This window comes from Aythya marila (assembly GCF_965140915.1).
Source record: "Aythya marila genome assembly, chromosome: 1".
Taxonomy (NCBI): domain Eukaryota; kingdom Metazoa; phylum Chordata; class Aves; order Anseriformes; family Anatidae; genus Aythya; species Aythya marila.
In genome coordinates this window covers 7,003,112-7,025,445 of record NC_139042.1, presented here as the reverse complement: position 1 = coordinate 7,025,445, position 22,334 = coordinate 7,003,112, and the positions used below count along the sequence as shown (strand labels likewise).

Sequence of the window (22,334 nt, the reverse complement as noted above, 5' to 3'; positions counted from 1 at the left end):
TAATTCTCATACCATCAATGGAAGTAAGAAAATATGGACACAAGTCAACTGGAGTGAAATTGCTTTAATTAGGAATTAAAAATGGGCTGATGTGTTCTAGCTTGTGTATACTCAGCCTACTTTCAATTTGAAATGTGAAAAGAAAGAAAGAAAATTCAGTATTCAAGCTGAGACAGAAGAGCAGAAGTGTCATGGTTTCCAAAGCAACAACATGACAAACTATGGAATTTAAACAGAAATTAAGAGATTCTTGCCTACGTATCTCTGTCCTGTATTCCTTTAGTAGCTCACATTTCACTTTCAAATGTAATTTAGGTACTTCCAAATCTGTATTTTATTGAAAATCAGTTGCACTTTGACTCTTGAGAGTATCTGAAAGCTCATCTTGCATTTTACAACAGGCAATTTTCTCACCAGGCTAGTGAATCATGTAGTGTTTTTTAAAAAAATTATGCAGTATCTTCCATGTCTCTTAAATACTACAAACATTTATAGGCATATTTACATGAAAATGAGTTTAAATCAATAATAAAAATGTTTATCAGTCCTCTCCACACCAAAAGAAAAGCTTAACCTGTAATTAATCTGATAATTATTCAAAATCTAGATGGTATTTAAAAACAGCTCCCTTACTGTAGCATATGTACTTAAATGTACTGTGTAGGTAAATGAGAGTTTAGTTTCTCACAATTTTGGTTTTCCTTTCTGTTATTTTTCCCATTTTCATAAACCTTTTTGTACTAATTGTGTTGCCAGACAGAATTAATGAACAATGCACAGCACCTCCTGAAGTTTTCTTGAGACTTTAAGTCCAGCTCAAAGTTACAGAAGATTCTTAAATAATGTTTTTATGTTTTTTTTCCATTGCTTATATCACACTGAAGTGTCTGCAAGCAAATGGTTCCAGTTATATAGCCAATAATTTTAAAGAGAAACATTTTTTTTTTAATAAGAAATGTAATGAGTACTGATAAATAAATATTAAGTAATTATTATACTCTTGGCCCCATAAAGGTACAGATATGTTCTGATAGTGGGAAAAGGAAATCTGCAATGGGAAGCAAAAATATATAGAAATTTTACATTAGACCAATGAGTTGGATCCCATCATGCCAGGATTTTCTTTAATCTCTGTATTTCTGTGTTTCTGACTATCTCATTAATTATGCCTGGAGTTGTTCAAAACCAGGCAACATGACGTGGTGTGTGGCATCCCAGACCATGGTTGGGGGGTTGAAAGTAGATGGTCTGTTAGGTCTCTTCCAACCCAAGCAGTTCTATGATTCTATGATTAATTAGTATTATATGCTTTTGGATCAGAATAAGTAAAGTGCTGTGAAAACCGTGAGTACAAGAGATGAGGACTGAGTTTAAACAGTTCATTTAGTTTTGCAACACCTTCCAAACAGTGTCCATGAATGGGCTTGCATGATCATCCTGGTCCAGGATGATCATGATCTTGGAGGTCTTTTCCAACCTTAATGATTCTATAATTCTATGATTAGCCTAGCACAGACTCAGCAAAGAGTGCAACCCTCTGATTTCTGTTTCACAGATGTATGTTTAGATATATTCCCCATTCAAATTCAAAACTTACTTGACTTACTAAACCAACAAAAATGGACATATTTGCAAGAAATTACATATATGGCTTATGTCAACAATAATAAATGGTGGTAATTAGATAGAAAATCATTTGGGAGCTTGATTCAGCAATATATTATTCCAGTGGGATAACTGCAGTGTAAAACAAGACCAGCACATTACTGCTGCTGTTATAATTTTCTCGCATTTCCATGACAAATTACACTGATGTAATTAGAGGTCCCACCTGCTTTCAGCAATGCCTCCTATCACTCCACTTGGTACTAATGATCAGTCCTGTTTTTGCAGTACAGAAAGTCATGCATATCTGCATCTGTTGGAAATATATTTTAACTCCAAGGGCTGCTATTGGGGTCTGTGGATGCATGTCACATATTTCGCAACTGGGCAAATTTGAATGAAAGTCTTTATCTGCCAAAGGTCATATGACTTGTCAGTGGTTCACAGAAATTTCCCAGCTCCAAGCTTTAACCAGTTCTTTGCTTTAACCAGTAAGCTTTCTCATTTATTTATTTATTTATTTATTTATGTGTGTTTGTAGATGCAGCTCTGGAAATTATTCTTCCTCCAATATATAAGGCATAGGTAGCCATAGAGTAGCTTTATTTACCCTGTCTGCACAGTCATATTTCATTTCTAACTCAAAGAACTCTCTCTGGGGGTAAAAAGAGTAATTTGTTCTCCAGGTTAAATCTATTCTTGGTTTTTCTGATGAGCTGAGGGTCTAGCAATTACTGTGACAGATGGAGTGATGATTTTTATGATGTGGAAATTCGTCCACAGGAATGAAACTGAAATCTCCAAACTCATTTCTCACTTTGGCCTTTAGACAGTTGTCAGGTAATAATTGCCATTAACTTTCGTCACTGTGGACAAGACTTGAATTAGTGAATGACTTCAATTTGTTAGTGTAGCAGTTGTCTGCAGAGTGACACTGTCAAGTTTCTGTCATTTGTTCTGAATACACCTAAACCTGGTATGGAATCAATATTTAAAATATGGGTTTAAATTTCTCCCAACACTCTGAAGTATCTGAACATTGTGTATGGAGCTCTAGTGCTCTATCTTTTTGGAAGAACTGTTTCAAGGGTATTTTTAGACCAGATTCATAGACCGGAACAAAATATTTGAGATACTGCTTATGTATATTGAAAACGGGTCTCACAGAAGTTGTTGTTTCAAACAAAATAGTTATGGTGTGGACTTAGGTGTGAATGGACTGTTTGGATTTTCATGAAATCATCTGAAACATCACTAGACAATAACTGCGGGAGACAGTGTTAGGTTGGTGGGTAGCATCCTTTGTAGCAAACATCAGGATCCAGTTAAATTTCAATCTGGGGTGTCATGGTCCACCTCACCCTCCCCCTGCTGGGTGACAGACTGTCCAGGCCAAAATCCTCAGGCAGGATCCAGTTAAAAGTGGTCTGATATCCTTTTAGTCTCCTGGTTCCACCATTAACACAGAAAAGGCATTGGATTGGCACATAGGACTGGCATTCAGGAGTGTTTCTTTGGTCTTACTGAGAGATTGAATTTCAGGGCTTGCTTATAGGCTTGAAAAGGAAGGATATATCTTCCTTTATTCCCAGCTGTCTCTCCGTGGGTATGTTTGTAATCATAACAGCAGGAAAACCTTAATACTAGTGATTTACAGATGTTTTCTTTGTAAGAACTGACATTTATTTCTTCTCTAATGACCTAGTTAAGAAAATACTGCTATTTAACTAAACTGTGTTAATATTTCTGTCCATTTTATGCATTAAGAATATACAGTTTAATTTCCACGAGTGCAGAACATTTAAAAAAAAAAAAAAAAAAAAAAAAGTAGATCTATAGCTCACAGAAAACACAGTATCTCTGAAAATCAAACTATATATTCACAAAATCACAGAAACACAGATTCACAGAATGGATGAGGTTGGAAGGTACCTCTGGGTCCATCTGGTCCCATCCCTGCTCAAGCAGGGACACCCAGAGCAGGCTGCCCAGGACCACGTCCAGGTGGCTTTAGGAGATCTCCAAGGAGGAGACTTGACAGCTTCTCTGGGTAGCTTGTGCTAGTGTTCTCTCAATTGCTCAGCACAGAAGTGATTTCTGATGTCCAGACTGAACCTCCTGTGTTCCACTTTGTGCCCACTGCCTCTTGTCCTGCAACTGACACCGCTAAATGTAGCACGACTCTTTACACCCTTCCTTCAGGTGTTTATAGATTTTTTTGAGACCCCCACTGAGCCTCCTCTTCTCCAGGCTGAACAGCCCCAGCTCTTTCAGCCTCTCCTCACAGCAGAAGTGCTCCAATCCCTTCATCACTTTGGTAGCCCTCAGCTGGATGCTCCAGTATGTGCAGGTCTTTCTTGTACTGGGAGCTCAGCACTGTACCTAGTACTCCAGGCGCAGCCTCATCAGTGTTGAGCAGAAGGGAAGGATCACCTCCCTCGGCCTGCTGGCCATGCTTTGCCTCATGTAATCAAGAATATTGCTAGACTTCTTAGGCTATTCCTACAATACAAAACATTTCCCAAATTATAGAATAGAAACAACTTTTTTTTTTTTTTTTTTTTTTTCCTATTTCCTTTTAATTTTCTTCTATTCTGTGTAATGATATTACTTATCTTTCTCAATATAACTAAGAAGATTATCATTAATGATAGATAAAGCAGGACAAATAGAATTACATGACTGCTCAACTAAACAGAGTTAGTTAACAGCATAACTAGAAATAAAGCCCAGCAGCTCTAACCTGAAGCATCCCATCTTAACCTGAAATGCTTCTGTAACTTTACATAATTAACCACTTGAACTGTAGAGATTTTATGCCTCTACAGATTAAGTTTCTCCTGCAATCATCTCTCTGAGTTTTCTAAAGGTGCAGCTTTCTAATCATTTTAATTAATAATGTCCAAAATAGAAATCTCTTCATTAAAGAAAAAGGAAAGAGCATGAGAGTCTATAGGAATGTTAGTGCTTATCAGGATCGGAGATTCATCCATGCAAAATAACAGGAAAGCTGAGCATCATTTTTCTTTCATTAACTACAACAGCAATGTGACTGGATCATTTACTTAAAGAGAACACTTGAATCAGGATTTAAAAGAAATTACAGGAAACTGTTCCAGTTGAGACTTTTAAAGTTGTTAATTAAAAGTAATAAGGGAAATCCACAATTCATTTGTATCATTTCCAAAAGATCCTGAATAATTTAAGGACATGCAGGGACAATCTACATTGGGACATTGCATTCCAGTTGTAGAGAGTTAATCAATATCATTTATGCTGATTTTGTTTTGTGTATAATATATAACTATAAAATATTGAAGTTCTTGAGCTGCATTCAGAAGCAGCCCAGACCAGCTAAGCATTATGGGCACGTAGCTGGATGTATCTGCACTGCATCTTGTCAGCCACTGCAATGTGTGTTCCCACTTGTGAGTCAAGCTTATTTTTAGAAATGTCTAGGTGCCAGAGTTAAAGAGGTACTTGAATTTCTAAGGATGTTGTTCAGGGAGTTAAGACTATAACACTCACATAGCTAATTCTCACTGAAATCAGCAGCAGGATGCCTCAATGCTGATCAGTATGAACATCACTACCCACATCAGACTCTGTGATGACCAGTTTAATACCTTAAATTGCCTAGGGGCTGATATATATTCTGTACTTCTGAATGCCTAAATATGTGTTTAGGCACAGATATGTCTAAAAGTCAGTTTTGTCAGTGGTGCTTATTCTTTGAAGATGCCACCTTATGGTTTTAGTGAAATACTTTACCAAGGCTTATTTTAAATGTACCATTTTTTTTCTAAGTGCTCTGTGACTAAAAGATGAATTTGTTTCCACTGACAATGAATAAGTCGAACCTTGGTGTTGCCTATTTTGCTGATCAAACTCCACACAAAGAATTGTTCACTTATTCCCTTCCATCACCTTTAAGCAATGCTATTTAATGGTACTAGTTCCCAGATAGCTTGCTGTCTGTGGTTGGACTGTTTAAGATGAAGATCAGTCCAGAAGTTGATTCTAAGGTATCATAATAGGTAAAAGTACAAATCTGCTACAATTCTGTTATTAAATATTTAAACTCATTTGTCCAAAACAGACTCAATTCCAATTTTGCAAATTCTTTATTATTATTATTATTATTTATTTTTTCTCAAAGTAAATGAATATGACTAAAACAGAAGAAGTTCATTGTAAATTCAAGAAAGGTGGTTGTGTTTATCTCGGGCAAGTTGAAGACTGAATTTCATAATCTCCATGCTATTTACTGCCTCCTTGATAGATCCCGTCTTCAGGTTGTCAGGCATTTCAGAAAGCTCAAAATACAGCTAGATGTGTTTTGGGAGATATAATTCCAATATTAAACACATGGTATTGAAAAGGGGACAATGCGTACTCCCGTATGATGTGAATTTCAATGATGATGACAAGAGCCTCCCTGGAAGGCAGCTACACACAAGTACAGCTATATGCATCATTTTGACAATAAGCTTGTTCCCAGCAGGTTATTGTATTTGGTTTATGTGGCAAGGGTTTGGCAGCAGTGGGGATGCAGAGGTGGTCTCTAGAGCCCAGCAGCTGCCCCATGTCAGGTCAGAGCCAGCTCTAGAAGGCCCCAAAAGGGACCCGTTGCTGGCCAGAGACGAGCCATGAGCGACTTTGGATGGGCCTCTGGGAGAGCAGAGTTAAGGAAGGGAAAAAAAATCCTGCTGCACTACAGCAGCTGGGAGAGAGGGGTGAGAACTGAGAAAGAAGCAGCCCTGCAGCCCCCAAGGTTAGTGCAGAAAGAGAGCAGGAGGTGCTCCAGGCATACAGCACAAGTTCTCCTGTGGCCCGTGGAAAGGCCCCTGGTGGAGCAGGCTGTCCCCTGCAGCCCATTGGTCCCACATGGAGCAGATCTCCATGCTGCAGACCATGAAGGAGCCCCTGGTTGAGCAGGTGGATGTGGCCTGGAGGAGGCTGCGGCCCATGGAGAGCCCCTGCAGGAGCAGGCCCAGGGTCACAGCTGCAGCCCGTGGAGAGGAGCCCACGCAGGAGCAGGGAAACTGGGGGGAGCTGCCACCCGTGCTGGAGAAGTTTGCTCCAGAAGGATGGACTCCGTGGTATGGAGCCATGTGGGAGCAGTTCCTGAAGAGTTGCAGCCTGTGGGCAGCCCCCACAGGCTCAGTTCAGGAAGGACAGCATCCTGTGGGAGGGACCCCACATGGAGCAGGGACAGAGAGTGACCGTGAAGGAGTGGTGGAGACGAAGTGTCAGGGACTGACCGCAGCCCCCATTCCCCATTCCCTTGCACTTCTTGGGAGGAGGAGGTGGAAGAGAGTAAATGGGAGGAAGGTGTTTTTAGTTTGCTTTTAGTTTCTCACTGCTATAGTCTGCTAGTGATAGGCAGAAAATAACATTAATCTAATCTCCCTATGCTAACTCTGTTTTGCCCAAGGCAGTAATTTGTGGTTTATCTCCCTGTCCTTATCTCAACCCATGAGCTTTTCTTCCATCATAATGTCTCCCTGTGTTCTGTTGAGGAGTGGGAGTGAGGGAGTGGTGTGGTGATGCTTAGCTAGCCATGGGTGTGAAACCACTTCAGTTATTGTGAAGAAAAATCCACACAGATAATAACAAATGAGAAAGAACACTATAGCAATAAGCACTAGAGAGCCCCACCATTCACACCTCTGTGAAATGTAGTTACCTTAGGTTCCTGCTAAGATCAGTGAAAAGAAAACAGCACCTTCTCAGCTGTCCCTTCACACCCTGTAGAGGGATCTCAGGGATCCCTAAAATGAAATCAAGTGACCATAATCAGTAGTGCATAGCACTGTAGGCATGCACTAGTCACTGAGCAGAGTGGCCCTTGTGTGCTCATGCTGGCAGCTATGGGAATTCAGCCACACATCAGAAGTAGCCCCACATATCAATCGAGCCGATGGACATTACAGGCTCATTACCAATATGCATACCAATACACTTACGCACAATTTTATTTGCATAACTCTTTTGAGTCATGTGATGCTCAGTTACCCCTGAATATCAATGCAAATAGCATTTTGTTTTCTCTAAAAGACTTTGCTGCAGAGCCCTGTGCCAATAGTATCTTTTCCCCCTAATCCCCATTGGTGAAAAAGTAGTGGATGTCCCAAGAACTGTTATCATTAATTCATCCAATACCTTAAAATCATTAATTGTGTTATTAATAACACAAACTGCTGTTAATAATAGGTTGCAATTGTCACAGATAGCACTAGATTTCAGAGATGCTCATGAAATCACTGTTAAAATACTTTCATAGACTGGGAAAATAAAACACAACTCATTAAGTACCTTGCCTAAGATTGAAGATCACAGTGTCAGCTAGAACTGGGCCAGGCTTAAAGAAACTAATCTTAATTTAAAAAGCAAGCCAAATATTTTAAATTCAGGCACCAAAGCCCCCAAAGTGGGATCTGAAAGCTCACAAATACCAGACTTAGGATGAACAAAATTTTCATTTATTTCTAAGAATGGATCATGTTTCCAAGCTTTTCTCCTATGACTACAAAATATGGTTTTCCACTACATGAATTCAAACATATTGATGCAATCACGTGGCCTCATGATCAAAAGCTGAGGAGAAAAACAAACAACTATGAAAGAAAAAATATCCCACAAATTAACAATATTGAGGCTACCCTTTAGCAAAAACTGTGCAGGCAACTGGAGTGCCAAAAAAAAAAAAAAAAAAAAAAAGAAAAAGACAGGGAAGTCGATTTTGGACAGAACTGAAGCACTTTTGAAGTGTGTCATTGTGATGAATGTAATGAAGCTCTCAGCACAAAGACCATGAACTCAACATGTTCTGTTACATTATGCAGGAACAAAGTCTTTTGTTTGTAGAAACAGTGTTAGTCTGAGCTACAATTTTCTTTTTCTGCCACTTATCTTCTAATTGTACATATAATTGTTAATAATGACAGAGGACAGGACATGAAAATCCTGTATCCATTCCCACTTGCTGCTCTCAAAGGGAAACCTACTACTCCAAAATTTTCTCTCTACTTTGATGGTACAGATTTTTTGTTTCTGTCTTAAATGGGACAGGTTTTCAGCTCTTGAACATTGACACAGACCTGTTAACGTCAATGCACAAGATCTGATCAGAAAACAAATAACTTTAATGCTAAAATGTGAGTGTATTGTTCTAGACTGCAAAGCCTCCCAGAAGCCAATATAGATCACCATAAAAGCAAAGGTTATAAACTTGAATTTATTATAGACAAATAAGGCTTTGGCCTATGAATTCTCTTTGCCTATTAAGTTAATGAGCCTTGACAAAGTGATCATCTGAGGAGTAGCTAACAAATTATCTGGAGCAGCAGTTTGAAAGGTGTTGGCTGGCTTACAAGCATTTCAGTTGGGAGAACAAGACATCATGTTCCTCTTCTTTTGGGAGAGCTATTTGTCAAATCAAATTTCTTGCAGTTCACCAGCAGATTCTCAGTACTGGAGCACTGAAATACAACAACTGCAGTTACCTAAACAAGCAATAACCCCTGCGCCTTCCTCAAACCTATGGATAACAAATTCTGAATTTTCTAGAACCTCTGAAAGAAGACAGAGACCACTTCATATTTGACTGGAGAGCAAATCAGTATATAAACTGGGGGAATAAGACTCTGAGGAATTAATGTGAGTAAAAGGAGACTCCTCAAGATACTTGGGCAATATTGGAGGATTTTTTTGTAGTGCAGTTCCCAATAAAGATGGTAGCAGAAATAAGAAGATAGTCTTCTTATGGTTCTTCCAAATATTCAACACAATGCATCCCTGAGACACATCACCTTTGTGAGGATTAAGACTGTAAACAATGAACACTTCTGAAAAAAATAGCCACTTCTAATAGTGTTAATACTTTTCTAAAATATACTGTCCAACTACAAATACTGGGTCCATTTGGAAATTGGATCATGGTGTGTGTTGTAAAGCTGTAAAGCAGTTTCCTCACAAAAGGCATTTCAGTGAAAAGTATTTCAACTGGTTTCTTCCATGGTCAGTTATTCAAAAAGTCCAGTGGAAAAGCTGACAGCATTTGAGAATATCAAAAACTGTCACATTTTCCATCTGAATGTAATTACACAGTGGGGAGGGAGTATAAATAATAGCAATCAGTTGCCTTTACCACAGCATATAGCAGAGTATATTGCAGAGCATTTAACCAGGAGTTGTGTCTTTTCTCATCTTTTTGTAATCTCTCTGAAGTTTTTGTTGGAACACTGAAACAAACAAAGTGGTTAAATGCACAAGCACTAGGGCTTATTTTTACATCAAACTGGAATGAAGAGAAATAAAACCTTGTTATTAAAGGCAACCATTAACTGACACTCAGTAGAAAAAAACAAACAAACAAACAGTTTTTTAAGTCCTGATAGCAGGTCATCAAATGTCTGATGACCAAGTATTTAATCAATAACATGGTAAAACAAAAGGATTTTGTTTCTAGGGCTCCACTGATTACTGGCATCTGAATATCTGGTCTGCAGGTAGTACCCTAAACAAATTCACCCTTGTGGTGCAATTGCCTAAAGTAACTAGGAAAATAAAACTAACATTCACATTTTAAAGAAAATGTACAGCACTGAAGAAGCTTTCAGGGTAGGGCATAGGTGCATTACCTAAGTGTTCCCTAGGCTTCCAACCTTAGATGCTATTGTACTGGGGAAACCTGGTGTGCTAGCTCTAAGGAACAGTACGGAGCACAGAGTGAAGTGGAGACACCACGACTAGGCTCTGTGACCAGGTGGGGACTCAATTGCTCTTGTGCACGCCGAGACTGATAAGCTGCACTTTTTGCTACCCTGAGCCAACGACCTGTCATGTTTTCACAAATGCTGTACCCTAGTGTACTTTTGCTCATTATAATATCATTATAATATCAAAACACACCTCAATCCCAAAAACTACCCACCTCCAAGGTGCAACCACCCCTCACTGAGCATGCGCTCTGAATTTCTCAGAGCCTATTAATTTAAAAGGAGACGGGAAAACTTTCCACTAATCATAACTAAGATATGCTTGACTAGAGTCACTCAAGCTCCACCTAAAAGATAGAAAATAATATAAATTGGCCTAAGAGAGAGGGGATGTCAGAGGAAGATACCATCGTCAGGGAAGATACCATCATTAGAGAAGATACCATCATTAGGGAAGATACTGCCATCAGGGGAGATACCATCCCAAGGGAATACACCATCCCAAGGACCTCCTGACCCCTGGGATCAGTAGACAGGCTGATCCTCTCTCTCCTCCCCCCCCCCCCCCCCCCCAATTGGGATGCCTTTGGGTGAGATCTGAACACTTGGTTATACTGTGTTTCTCTGCGGAAACTTAGAAATCTCTATAGAGTCTTTGTGCCTTTTAACGCATAAATTTCCAGGCTGTGCACCAGTGTCACCTGTGTATTTCATGCACGCTAGCTTGCTTTTGCAGACAGTAACCATTGCCAGCAATCCAAAGAACCTGTGTACCTGTTGCTGTAAGAAATTGCACTTGATTGCATTGTTTCTAGCCATGATTATTCTCATTAAACATGACTAGAGTAAGGGCAGTTATACGTTATTGGTGAATCCGTGACCGTGGTAGTTCAGTGGTCTGAATCCAACCAGACCCCTCTATAGAGATTCACCATTTACTGAGCGATGGATTGTACCTGTCTATGGTTAGCAAGTTACAGTCTAATCCTCAGTGCTCCCAATGCACACTTGCATGGCAGCAAATTCCCATGGAACCCGCTTGTTTCACTTTCTAATTCAGGTAGGTTCCTCTCTTTCCAAAAGGACCACTGTTGAATAAGGATATTTTTATAATGATCTCCTCTGTTGTCTGTCTCTGAACATACAGAAGAATTGTAATGCTTATAGACAAATTACTCATGTACGTAAAGATCATTTTAGTTTTCTTTTTGAATTATTACTTCCTTTAAGTTAGTATCTGCAGAGAAATTAAAAATATTGTGGATAGATTTGTTAGTGCCTAGCACCCTTCTGGATTTATTTATACCTTTATAGAAATGTTGCCCTTAACACTGTTTTTCAACCATATCTGTACTGGCCTCAGCAGCTGGACTAACCACTTTGTCCAGTGATTAAGCACCCTTTTACAAATTCTAGAAGCTACACAGTTTTCATTCTAATAAACCAACAGCTTCTGTATGGTCTTACCACATCTGTTGCATTTTTCAGTCATATTTGTCTTACTGCTTTTTTAATTTATCTTCCTATTTCATAGCACTGCAATGACTTCCACAGCTGTTTTTCTAATCCCCAGGGTTTCTTTCCTGTTATTGTATCTTACGTTAATTTAGCGTTTTACTTTCTACTTACACTTTACTTTCTACTTAACACTTCTGCTCTCCTCTTCCCACAGTACTTTGAAAAGTGCTTTCTGTGCTAAATGTTTATGATCAATGCTCCAAACACAATTATTTTTCTTCTGCTGTAGAATATAAAAGATGTCCTGTTTGCAAATAGTTTGCTACTATGCTAACAGACTATGGAAGAGCAGCCAGGTTACGCTACCATGCAATTTTGAATAGTATGTTTTTCTTTATTAGATATTTCTTGGAGGTAATCGCTAATTATTTTATAGCAACGTCTTCCATTTCTTCAATTAGGAAAATGCTCATCATTTTAGGTTTTACTAACTGTCCTCTCAGAGCACAGATAGCCTACAGAGTGCTAAATTTTAAACATGCTTTCAACCATGACTTGGTGAAGGAGGTGATTTTTCTTTTTTTCTCTTTTTCTTCTGAGTGGCTTAGGCAGCCACCCTGTAAACCCAAAGATGCACAACACAGAAATCAAATGACTGAATTCAAACCAAATTACTACAGCTTTCAGTGAAGTCTTAGTTACTTTCCATATCTACAGGTAAACATTTACTGAATTAAGTTGAATGTAATACATATGACATAGCCTGTTTTGGAGCACCATTCCAATGGATCAAAACATTGCCTGTAATCATCACTGGATTTTGGATGACCAAAATTATATTCCAAGGTAGCATATATCTTCCAGTGGTGCAGATGTTAAAGCATGGTTAAAAATAAGCGTAAGCTGCAGAAAAAGAAGATCTATGGTGAAGATGCTATGAGATAAATCTAATGATGTTCATGCACTCTAATGAAGGAGGTGAGGAAGAAGCGCATGCAGTACCTGGTGATGTCAGAGTCAGGGAGCAGGCCTACGTGGTAGTGGGGATAGGGAGCTGTAAGAAGGAAGCTTTTGTCACACTCAACAGGGGAATAGTGCCTAGGAGAAGGTGGTTTATCACACAGTTTGTTCACAGTGCTGTAAACAGGTTCAGGAGGCCTGGTGATACAGAGACAAGAGTAAAAGATCAGGTGCATATTAGTGGCCAAGAATACAGAGAAAACACAGCAATCAGTTTAAAAGCATGCACAGCAAATTTGTCAAGACCCTTTCAGTAAAGTGTGCTGTTAAAGGAGACATTAGAATTTGAAGAGTGTTATAGCATACAAGCAACTGCATATAAATATAGACCAAATATAAGTGTGCCATAAAACTGGCTTACAGAAGTATGGGACTGAAAGGGAATACCTTACCTCTGAGGTTCAGTGACAAATTTTCCCAAATGCTCTTTTTTTTTTTTTCCTTATTTTTCTTTTTCAAACATTTCTTATGTTATCACTTAGAAGAAAATATTATGTTTATTACATGAAAACAGGTGTTTTTACCCATTAGGTTAAGATGAAGCATATATTATTTGTTTAAAACAAAACAAAACAAAACAACTTTTTCCTGCCTCATTGTCCTGAGGCTTTGCTAATGAAGCTGCGGTCAACATGACCACAGCATATGCTAGAACGACACTGTAGAGATGGTAACACTGTGCAAGCAATTCATCTCACTGGCAGGTAATTCCTTTCAACAGTTCTTTGCTCTCTTTTTGGATTTGGCCTTCAAAATCTGATTATGCAGATCACATCCCAAACAAGTAACCTTGCTGACAAGGCTACAGTAATCTCACTTGCACTCTTGCTCCAAATTATGGACAGCCACCTGTGAGGCTAGATATGAGGAATAATGTCCTAAAACTGGCACTGAGAGGTCACCTAGTATTTCTTTTCTGCTGTCTAGAGTTCAACCACTTGGGAGAAGAAATACTTACTAGGAACCTCCCAGGGAGCCTCCTGGTGAGAGTAGAGGAGGGGATGAAGCCTCAGGGATCCACAGGAGACAACCAGCAGTTTTCAGAAAAAATGCACCACATAGCACATTTCCAGACATGTAACTTCTCCAGCTATTGCTGGAGAAGTTATCTGCTTGCCCCAGCAGATACCCTGGGCCTACTGGCAAAGTGAAGCTTGACTTATAATTTCCTGAGTTTCTGCTCTAGAGAGTGCCAAGATATAATTGCTGTCATATCCTAGCTTCTGCCAGAAGATCCAGTACATGGCACTGTCTTTAATCACAGCAACACAGCATTAGCCAGATGAAAATCTTATTTTACAGACCTGAAAATATCAAGAGACCAGGCAGTCAATGAAACTCTTTTGGTTCTTCTGGCTATTCTGTGCCTCACACAGGTGTGGTTTGTGCTGTGACTTTCACAGGTACCAGAATTTGTTATGGTTGTGGGTGCACTGGCAGATATAGAGAACATATTTTCCTTTGTTGTTAGTTTCTGGTTTTGTCCTTTGGGGAAAAAGGAGTAGCTAGCTGCTTTATGTAAAAATTTGTCTCACTTAATGTTAATAACATTATTCATAGCAATCTGACATATGATTTGAGAACTCTCTCTGGCTGACTTTCCCAGGAAGAACTTTACAGTTAAAAGTGGCAATTTAAGGTTACCAGCTATCAAAACAGCAAAGTTGTCACTCATTTGATTATAAAGCATTCTGTCAGGCATATAGCACAATTCTTTTTAAAATGAACTTAAGATAGCAAATGTTTTTTTCTCAGCATATTTCACACTTGTTTCAGAGGGCTAGATTTAATAATTTATTTACTACATCAATTGCTGTTTTCAACAGTAAAAATCCAGAGGAAAAGAAAAAAAAAAAGACTACACATACATTTATTTTTGACACATACTGCCTTTTATTCACTCAAAAATCACTTTTTTTTAGACAATATATTAAAGAACAAATAAAAATAAATATAAATGATGCCTACTGTGAAAGAAATATTGCCCTAGTGCAGGAAGATGGATACAAAATTGTAGATTTATCTATGGCTCAAGACATTAACCAGTCCATAAACAGCTTACTCACTTATTAAAGACAATCTACTCATCTCTGAGTGGTAGATGACAAAAGAGTATTGCTACCCTTTGAAAAATTGTGAATGCTCAAACTATATTAAGTCACCAGTGACGTGACTGACCATCCAAGCTTGTGCTGAGACTCAAATCAAGCTATAGAGATGGACAGATACGAGGGATTGCTACATTAATGGGCAGTTGCAAACTGCTTCCAAAAGCAAAATGAAGATGAACATTCAGCATCACCCTAGATATTGAAATCAAATTACTCCTTCAAATATAAACACAGGTCACAAACAAAATGTCTTGTGGAACCCAGGAAATTTTAAAATATTTTGTATTTTCTCTCCTTTCAATCTTGCTGGATGGTAGGATGACAGAAAATTGGAACAATCCTTTCTCAAATGACTGTGCCGATGTATAAAGTCCTCTGTTCATTGCTGTAACACAAATGATACTGTGACCTAGCTAACAATATATTACCTGTAATTGAGTTGCTGAGAATTCTTAAGGTTAAGGACAAGAATTCAAACCTATCCTTTTAATCCTTTGCTTAGAATAGGATTCCAGACATCAGTTAATTTAAAATATAAGTGTCCTTATTGTAAGGCCTATGAAATGAACTGATATCACCACAAAAATTGCCATCAGATGTCATTTTTTGTGGTCATTAAAGCCATGGACTGATCAGGTTGCTTAGATACTTTCATACTATTTAGACACATGGCTTGCTGAATGGTAACACTGGACCCTGGGTACATATCTGGACCCTGGCTATACATTGTATTGGAAAAGGAAAAGCAAGAACTTGAAAAATAAGTAGAATACAACATCAAGCATCAAGCTCAAATCAGTATAAATTTATGTTATCTTCTAATTTGATTTAGCAAATGTAAATTAAATAGGATAAAAATAACTGAAAGCATAAATAATGGAAAGGAAGAGAATGATTAAAATATACCGGGGAGATTGCTGTCCTGGTCACCCAAATTGTGGTTCATGTAGGACAGTAACCTTTAAAAGTCATTTAAGATACTTGCTGAAACAGCCTATCTTCAAATATCATCCTGACTTCTCACCTTGTTCTCTATGGCAAGCTAGTACTTATCTACAACAGTGCCTGCCTTCTTTGGAAAACAACAATCTTTCAAAATAAGTAAAAGTCAAAACACTGAGGCCTTATTTTATGATGCATTAATTCCTCAAATGAATCAAAAATACATGCAGCAGGTAGTATACCATGTTGTAACTAAAATGTAAAAGATGGCTATATATTTTTTTAAAGACTGAATCACTGTAGTTTACTTGCAATTGCATCACTTTCAGAGACAGCAGGTACAGCTTCAGAGGGTTTGTGTCTATAATAAGTACTAAGCAATGTTTGCAATTCTAACAATGATGAAGGACAAAGAACTATGGTTTAGAATGCATTTTGTTCATTGTCTTAATTTCACAGAAGAATACCCTTAAAACGTCAAATAGAGTGAATATTAATGTATACTCAATAAAATGATAATAAATTTATCCAAGAAGTAATTGTCAAATATGAGTATACTCTGAACAATAACTAAATGCTTCTGTATTATCTTAGTTAGCGGATTTGTTCCTTTTCTGCTTTTAAACTGTTTGTTGTTGTTGTTTATTTGTTTGTGACTAACATAGATTACAGTTCTTTGTTTTTATCTGCAAACTAAAATGTAATCCCTATGATAAATGAGAACAGCAACTCTCATTTGGTCAGGATGGACAGGAATAATTAAGTTAGAAAGAGAATCGGGTATACAAGAGCAGAGGAAAGGCATCAGAAAGTATCAGCAGTAGCATAACTTGAGCATGTCTCAGCAGATAATTCAGTGACTGCAGAGAGAATCAAGTCACTCAGTGCCACAAGGTAAGCTTTTAAATGGTAGCTTGAACAGCAGATAGCAATAAATTACTTTTCTATCCCCGAAAAATTGAAAGCTGGAATGTTAATCAGTAGAGAGCTAGCTGTAATGAGGCAAGATTTCTAGGGTAAGGTTTAACTAATTTGTGGAACAGCAAAAAACAATAAGAGGGGGAGGTAGAGTATCGATCTGATGAAGGTTCTGTTTATTTCTTTCATAACAGATTGTGTAAGAAGAACAAATCCTACTAGTTGTTCATAGCCTTTATTTTTCTTTGTTTGGAACATCATTGCGTTATTATTTCAGGCTGGCTTTATTGCACAACAGAAGTTATAAGAAGATGTCCTTATTAAAACTATTATCTCCTCAGCATCATGCAGAGTCCTCAATTCAATTTTAACTTTTCTTATTGCAGAATTCTGTTTGTGAAAGTTCAGTTGCCAACACATAGCACATTAAATGTTAACATTTTTTTTTTTTTTTTTTTGGTTTTTAAAACCATTTGTGTTATGGAAGGAAACCAGATAAACTCTCATAGCATATCAAGTCTGCAGGGCTATAACCATAAAATGCTAAATTCAATCTGAGAGAAAGTAAATCTCACAATTCTACAAGTCTCCAACAGTTGATTTTGTTTTGCTTTGTTTTGTTTTTCCTCTGAGTAGCAATTTTTAATTGTATTCAAGTTCAATAAAAACATATAGCACATTAGTATTGCTCACATAATGTTGCTGGGAAGTGTGAAAAGAACTGTTTTTAAAATTATTTCACTATAAAAACACAAATCAATAGCAATTTAATAGAAATGAAGTCTTCTATTTCGAATAGCCAGTGACTCATATGTATGCCTTTGACTTTAGTTTCTCATTCATATGACCTTCTAGGAGAACCATACATCTTGTTCAGAAGGTTTATTTAAAATTGAAAGTTGATTTTATTTCACAGGTTATGTCCTAGCAGTTTGAATAAGACCAAAACACTCACATGATATGTTTATTTCAACTGGAAGACTGTCAGAGAAGGTGTGTGAAGAGCTGGAAGAAACTACCAAAAGGATATTACCCTAGTTCTTTCTGGAAATCCTTGTGTAATCAATTATTTCCCAGCTTTTGCATTATTATCTGCTATGTTCATGAGCCTTAAAGTTTTCCATAAGTGCAAAACAAGTGCTTGAGATCATAGCAGTATTTTAGCACTGCAATGAATAGTAAGAATGCCTCTTAGCAGTAAAATTTAAACATTTTAATCATGTTTTCAACAGCCTACGAGAAGGCATAATAGAATAATTTAGAATTTCTAATATTCTATACCTAGTTCTACATTCATTAGTCTTACACATTAGGAACTAGGAAACAAATTAACTGCTTAATTTGAAAAAAAAAATAAAAATAAAATCAGTACAATTTTCTGTTGCAGCAAAACAGAAAAGAAGAATGTTTCACATAAGAATGGTGAGACTGTCAGACTGCAGGCCCATCTGCATCAGTACCTGGTCCCTTGCAGGGATGTTCAGGGAACAAGGACAGTAAATAATGTCCCTTCCCTGCTCAGCTGTTGAAAATCAGCAAATTAGGGACCACATGGACCAGAAATGAAAGCCAAGCAAATTGTGTTTACTGGGCCTATCCACTGTGAATTTGTGCACTTTTCCTCATCTGTATTTAAACACTGATAGGTTCCTAGGCAAAACAACACCCAGTGGCAGTGAGTCCAGCAAATCAATTGTGACATACCGAAAATTTCTACCTCTGTGTATTGTAAGCCTGTTACTTGATAGCACATTGATAACATTTGGAAACATTTCAAAAACTTTTTTTTTTTTAATTTAAACTCACTTGGCAATGTATTTTACACTCCCTGCCACTTAGTTATAACAAAGTGTTAGTAATAATTGTTTACTACCTTCCCTATTACAGGTGCTTTTGCAGATCTCTGTCCTATTTCTCCCTATCACCCTTTTTCTATGCTGGAATTATCATTTATGTAGCTCTATCTGGAAGCCATGCTACACCCTTGATCATCTGTCACCCTATTCTGGGGCTATATCGAGTTGTCTTCATGTAGTATTCAAGAATTGGATGCATCATAGATTCATATAGAAAAACATTATCTTTAGTACTCTCTTCCTGTCAGATTCTATTTAAATTCTAATTACCCTTTTGACTACTCTTGAGAACTGAGTTGACACTGTTACAGAATTAAACACATCTACCCCAAGGTATCTTGCTTAAGTGGTAATAGCTGCTTTATGAGTCCATGTCAGTGGATACATGTAGTTTGTACTTAGACTTAATTTTTTATTTTGTGCACTATTAAACATTATGCACCATTTCTGCCTGTATTATAACTGCCAATTCTACTATCTTATTTTAAAAATCTGCACACAAGCCTTAAGCTAGACTCTGCAATTTTATTTATTTATTTATTTATTTTTGTAAAGAACTGAGTATTAAGTAGCTTCCACTGACAGAAATAGAAATCCCATTCTTTGGGAATCTCTGACAAATTTGACGAATACGTGTAGATTACTCAGGACATAACAGATTGTCTGTTGACATTACAATAAGTAAAATTTCACTTTTAAATTAATTATTATGAATTCTAAAACAATGGGGTAGCAAACAGAAAGCTTAGACAATTATTATGCATTTCTAAAGTTTAATAATATGTTTAATGTTTGCATACTAAATATACGAGACATAAAATAGTTGCTTTATTGAAGGCAACAAATAATAATATAGAGCTAAAAAATACAACTGTGACTTCTTTTTCTGAAAAGCTATTGACAGAATTCTACAAGGAGCTGTTGTTAGATGATAGCATAACTAAGTACTGTAACTTTGCATTTCACCAAGGGTCCAATTTAAGGTTATATAGGCAAATTATTTTTTTTTAATGTAATATACATTTAATGTGTAATGTAAATAGTATTCCTGTATTTATTTATTTATTTACAGTATAGTTGCTTAGGTTGATAAAAGGCTAAACCAAGAAAGAAATACTATTATGGAACACCATGTTGAAATCAATATGATCATCAGCAGAGTCACCAAATTCTGATCCAGAGCATGAAATCGCTACCACATGAGAGACAGGGAGTGACCAGCAGCAGCAGCAGGCTGTCATCCTCCAGAAGGACAAGCAATGCAATTATTGAGCAATAATGACAGACTGCCTGCAGAAATCATGCTCTAGTCCTGCAAACCCCAGAAATCTTGGGTTTCTCTCATTTTTTTCTAGAGAGATGGCCTCAGTTTAATCCTGCCAGCATTGTATCAGCAACTTTTGCTACCTGCTCTGTAGCTCTGCTCCTTTCCCCTGTCTTCTTGCACAACTATTGATTATCCCAAACCTCAGTTTTTATTGTCTGAGGGAGTTGCTGGTTCAGCAGCTCTGAAATTTATTGTTGCTCTTCTCCAGGCTATTTTTCTCCATTGCTTCTTCATGTCTCTTCACCCATTTCTCACTTATGTCCTTCCTTGTCCTAATTTTAAGTTTACTTGCACAATAAATACGTCTTCTCTGCTTGTGATTTCCATTTTCACAGAAACATTGACAAGTTCTCACTCATTTTTACATCCAATCTCACTGTAACTCCTTGCCAAGTACACTCCCTTCCATTCCTCCAACCTTTTCAATGTTCAAATCTGACAGGACCGGGCATTCAGAGCACTGAGCAGAATCACTCCTGATTATGTTTCTATGTCAGAAAAGGTTGGAAGAAATAAGTAGAGAGAAAAACTAGCTTGGGCTATATAATGCTGGGCTCAATCATGCTGGCTTTTTTAAACAATCAGTATTAGAAAGTTGGGAGAAGCTTTTCTGCCCTACAGTATGAGGATGGAATTTAAAAGAGTTTTACCCTTATAGATATATATATATATATATAAAGATAAATGAATTGCAGTTTTTCCAAAGACCTGTATTTGTTGGCATTTAGACAGATTTTCACAAATGCAGTAGAAATACTGTGGAGGTTGAACTTCATCAGCTTCTAGAATTAAACACCCTCATGCTATGTATGGAATGCTATAATATTTAAAATATATCACCATGATTTTTAGCATGAACTAAGCTATGTAATTCTTCCTCTACTCCTTAAATGACCAAATGACCAAACTGCTATGGTTTAAAATAAATACAATTCAACTTGATGATACTAGCGATCAATTAAAGTTACTTTAAAAATAATAACTGTAATTTGCACTAAATTTTAAAACAAAACAGATGTGCAACCTTTTCTATCCAGCCTCAGGTGAAAAAAAAAAAGAAAAGGCATTAAAGTATTATCTGGAACAATTAATCTGCTGACAATGTTACAAGTGATTTAATATTACTATATGTAATTAATTATCTTTAAGACATAGGTTACATGATGAGTTTAGGTGAGGCATAATGATATGATTGATGAGATCTGATAATTACCTTTCATATCCATATAACTGCACCAGCATAGTTCTGCATGTCTTTTTTTCACTGCTGTAGAGCAATGTTGGGTCAAAAACATGGTGCAAAACTCACTATGTGAAAGCACTACCTACAATACTCAGTGCTCTTCTTCTTCATCTGGGATACAAGAGTTTCAGTTCTGTTCCCTTAAAAAGAACAAGAAATGCAGCTAAGCTAACTCCTTTCAGCAAATACACACTTTTCAAATATGCAGTGTTTTGTCAATGGATGATTGACAACTCTGAATGAAGTCAACTCATTCGAGATCCCAATGGAACACTACTAAAATCTGCAGTTCTCTATCCCTATTTTTTTACTTAATAAAAGCCCAAACCATTGTCAAACAACTGCTATTCATAGTTTCATAACATGCATAACTTCATATTATTTGTAATGCTTTAATCCTGAACAGTCAAATCTGTGCATCAATACAATTTTAAAGGTGTTTCTATAAAATAACCTCAATTCAACAAGCAGGCTTATGTAAGTACCCAAGAAACAGTTGAAGAATGCTGCTCTCAATACCGGGAAAATTTCCCTTGAGACTTCAACTTAATGGTTCTCCTTTTTCTCCTCCCCAATCCCCAGCACCTCCTCCTTATCCAGAAAATGTTATTTTGCAAAGATGCATATAAAAGAAATCAAACGTGCTTTTCACAGCAAAACAGATAACTCAGACAGCTTTTCCATCCATGAATCTTTAATGTCTACCCAGAGTTAAATGTTAAAGTACATTTTTTATCCATTGAAGCACAACAGTTTGATGTTACTATTTTCTGAAGTTAAAAAGGAAGTAAAAACTCAAGATGGTAGTTCTTTATTTTATGCATCTTTTACCTATGTTGTTTGTTAAAGCCAGAAGGAGCAACCGTCTAAAAACTACAGAATTTCTTTTTTTTTTGCTAGAAATAGAAAGGCAGACATCTGCTAAAGAGTAAATTGTTACTTCTATCTCAGCTCTATTAGTAGTGTATATTCCACAAAACACTAAAACAACAAATCACTTTTTTCTTCTCAATATAGTAGAAAAGTTGTCAGGAAGGGACCTCTGTAGGTCATCTCATTCAATCTCATGCTTAAAGCAGGATTATTGCCAATGCTAGCTCATATCAGTCTTGATTCTGTCTAAGCAAATCT

General features: G+C 37.2%; 1 protein-coding gene across 7 annotated transcripts in view; it reads right to left on the bottom strand.

The window, feature by feature from the left end:
• DLG2 (discs large MAGUK scaffold protein 2) overlaps positions 1 to 22,334 on the bottom strand; it is a gene marked incomplete at its 5' end in the record, with an annotated part of 1,037,476 nt that overhangs the window by 254,515 nt on the left and 760,627 nt on the right. For 6 of the 7 annotated variants that reach the window (XM_082764777.1, XM_082764778.1, XM_082764781.1 and 3 more), the window contains one exon: positions 12,789 to 12,944. The exons of the other annotated variant lie outside the window; for it this stretch is intronic. In XM_082764777.1, coding sequence (XP_082620903.1) covers positions 12,789 to 12,944 — 156 coding nt within the window. The remainder of the gene's footprint in view (positions 1 to 12,788; positions 12,945 to 22,334) is intronic. 7 annotated transcript variants of the gene reach the window in all.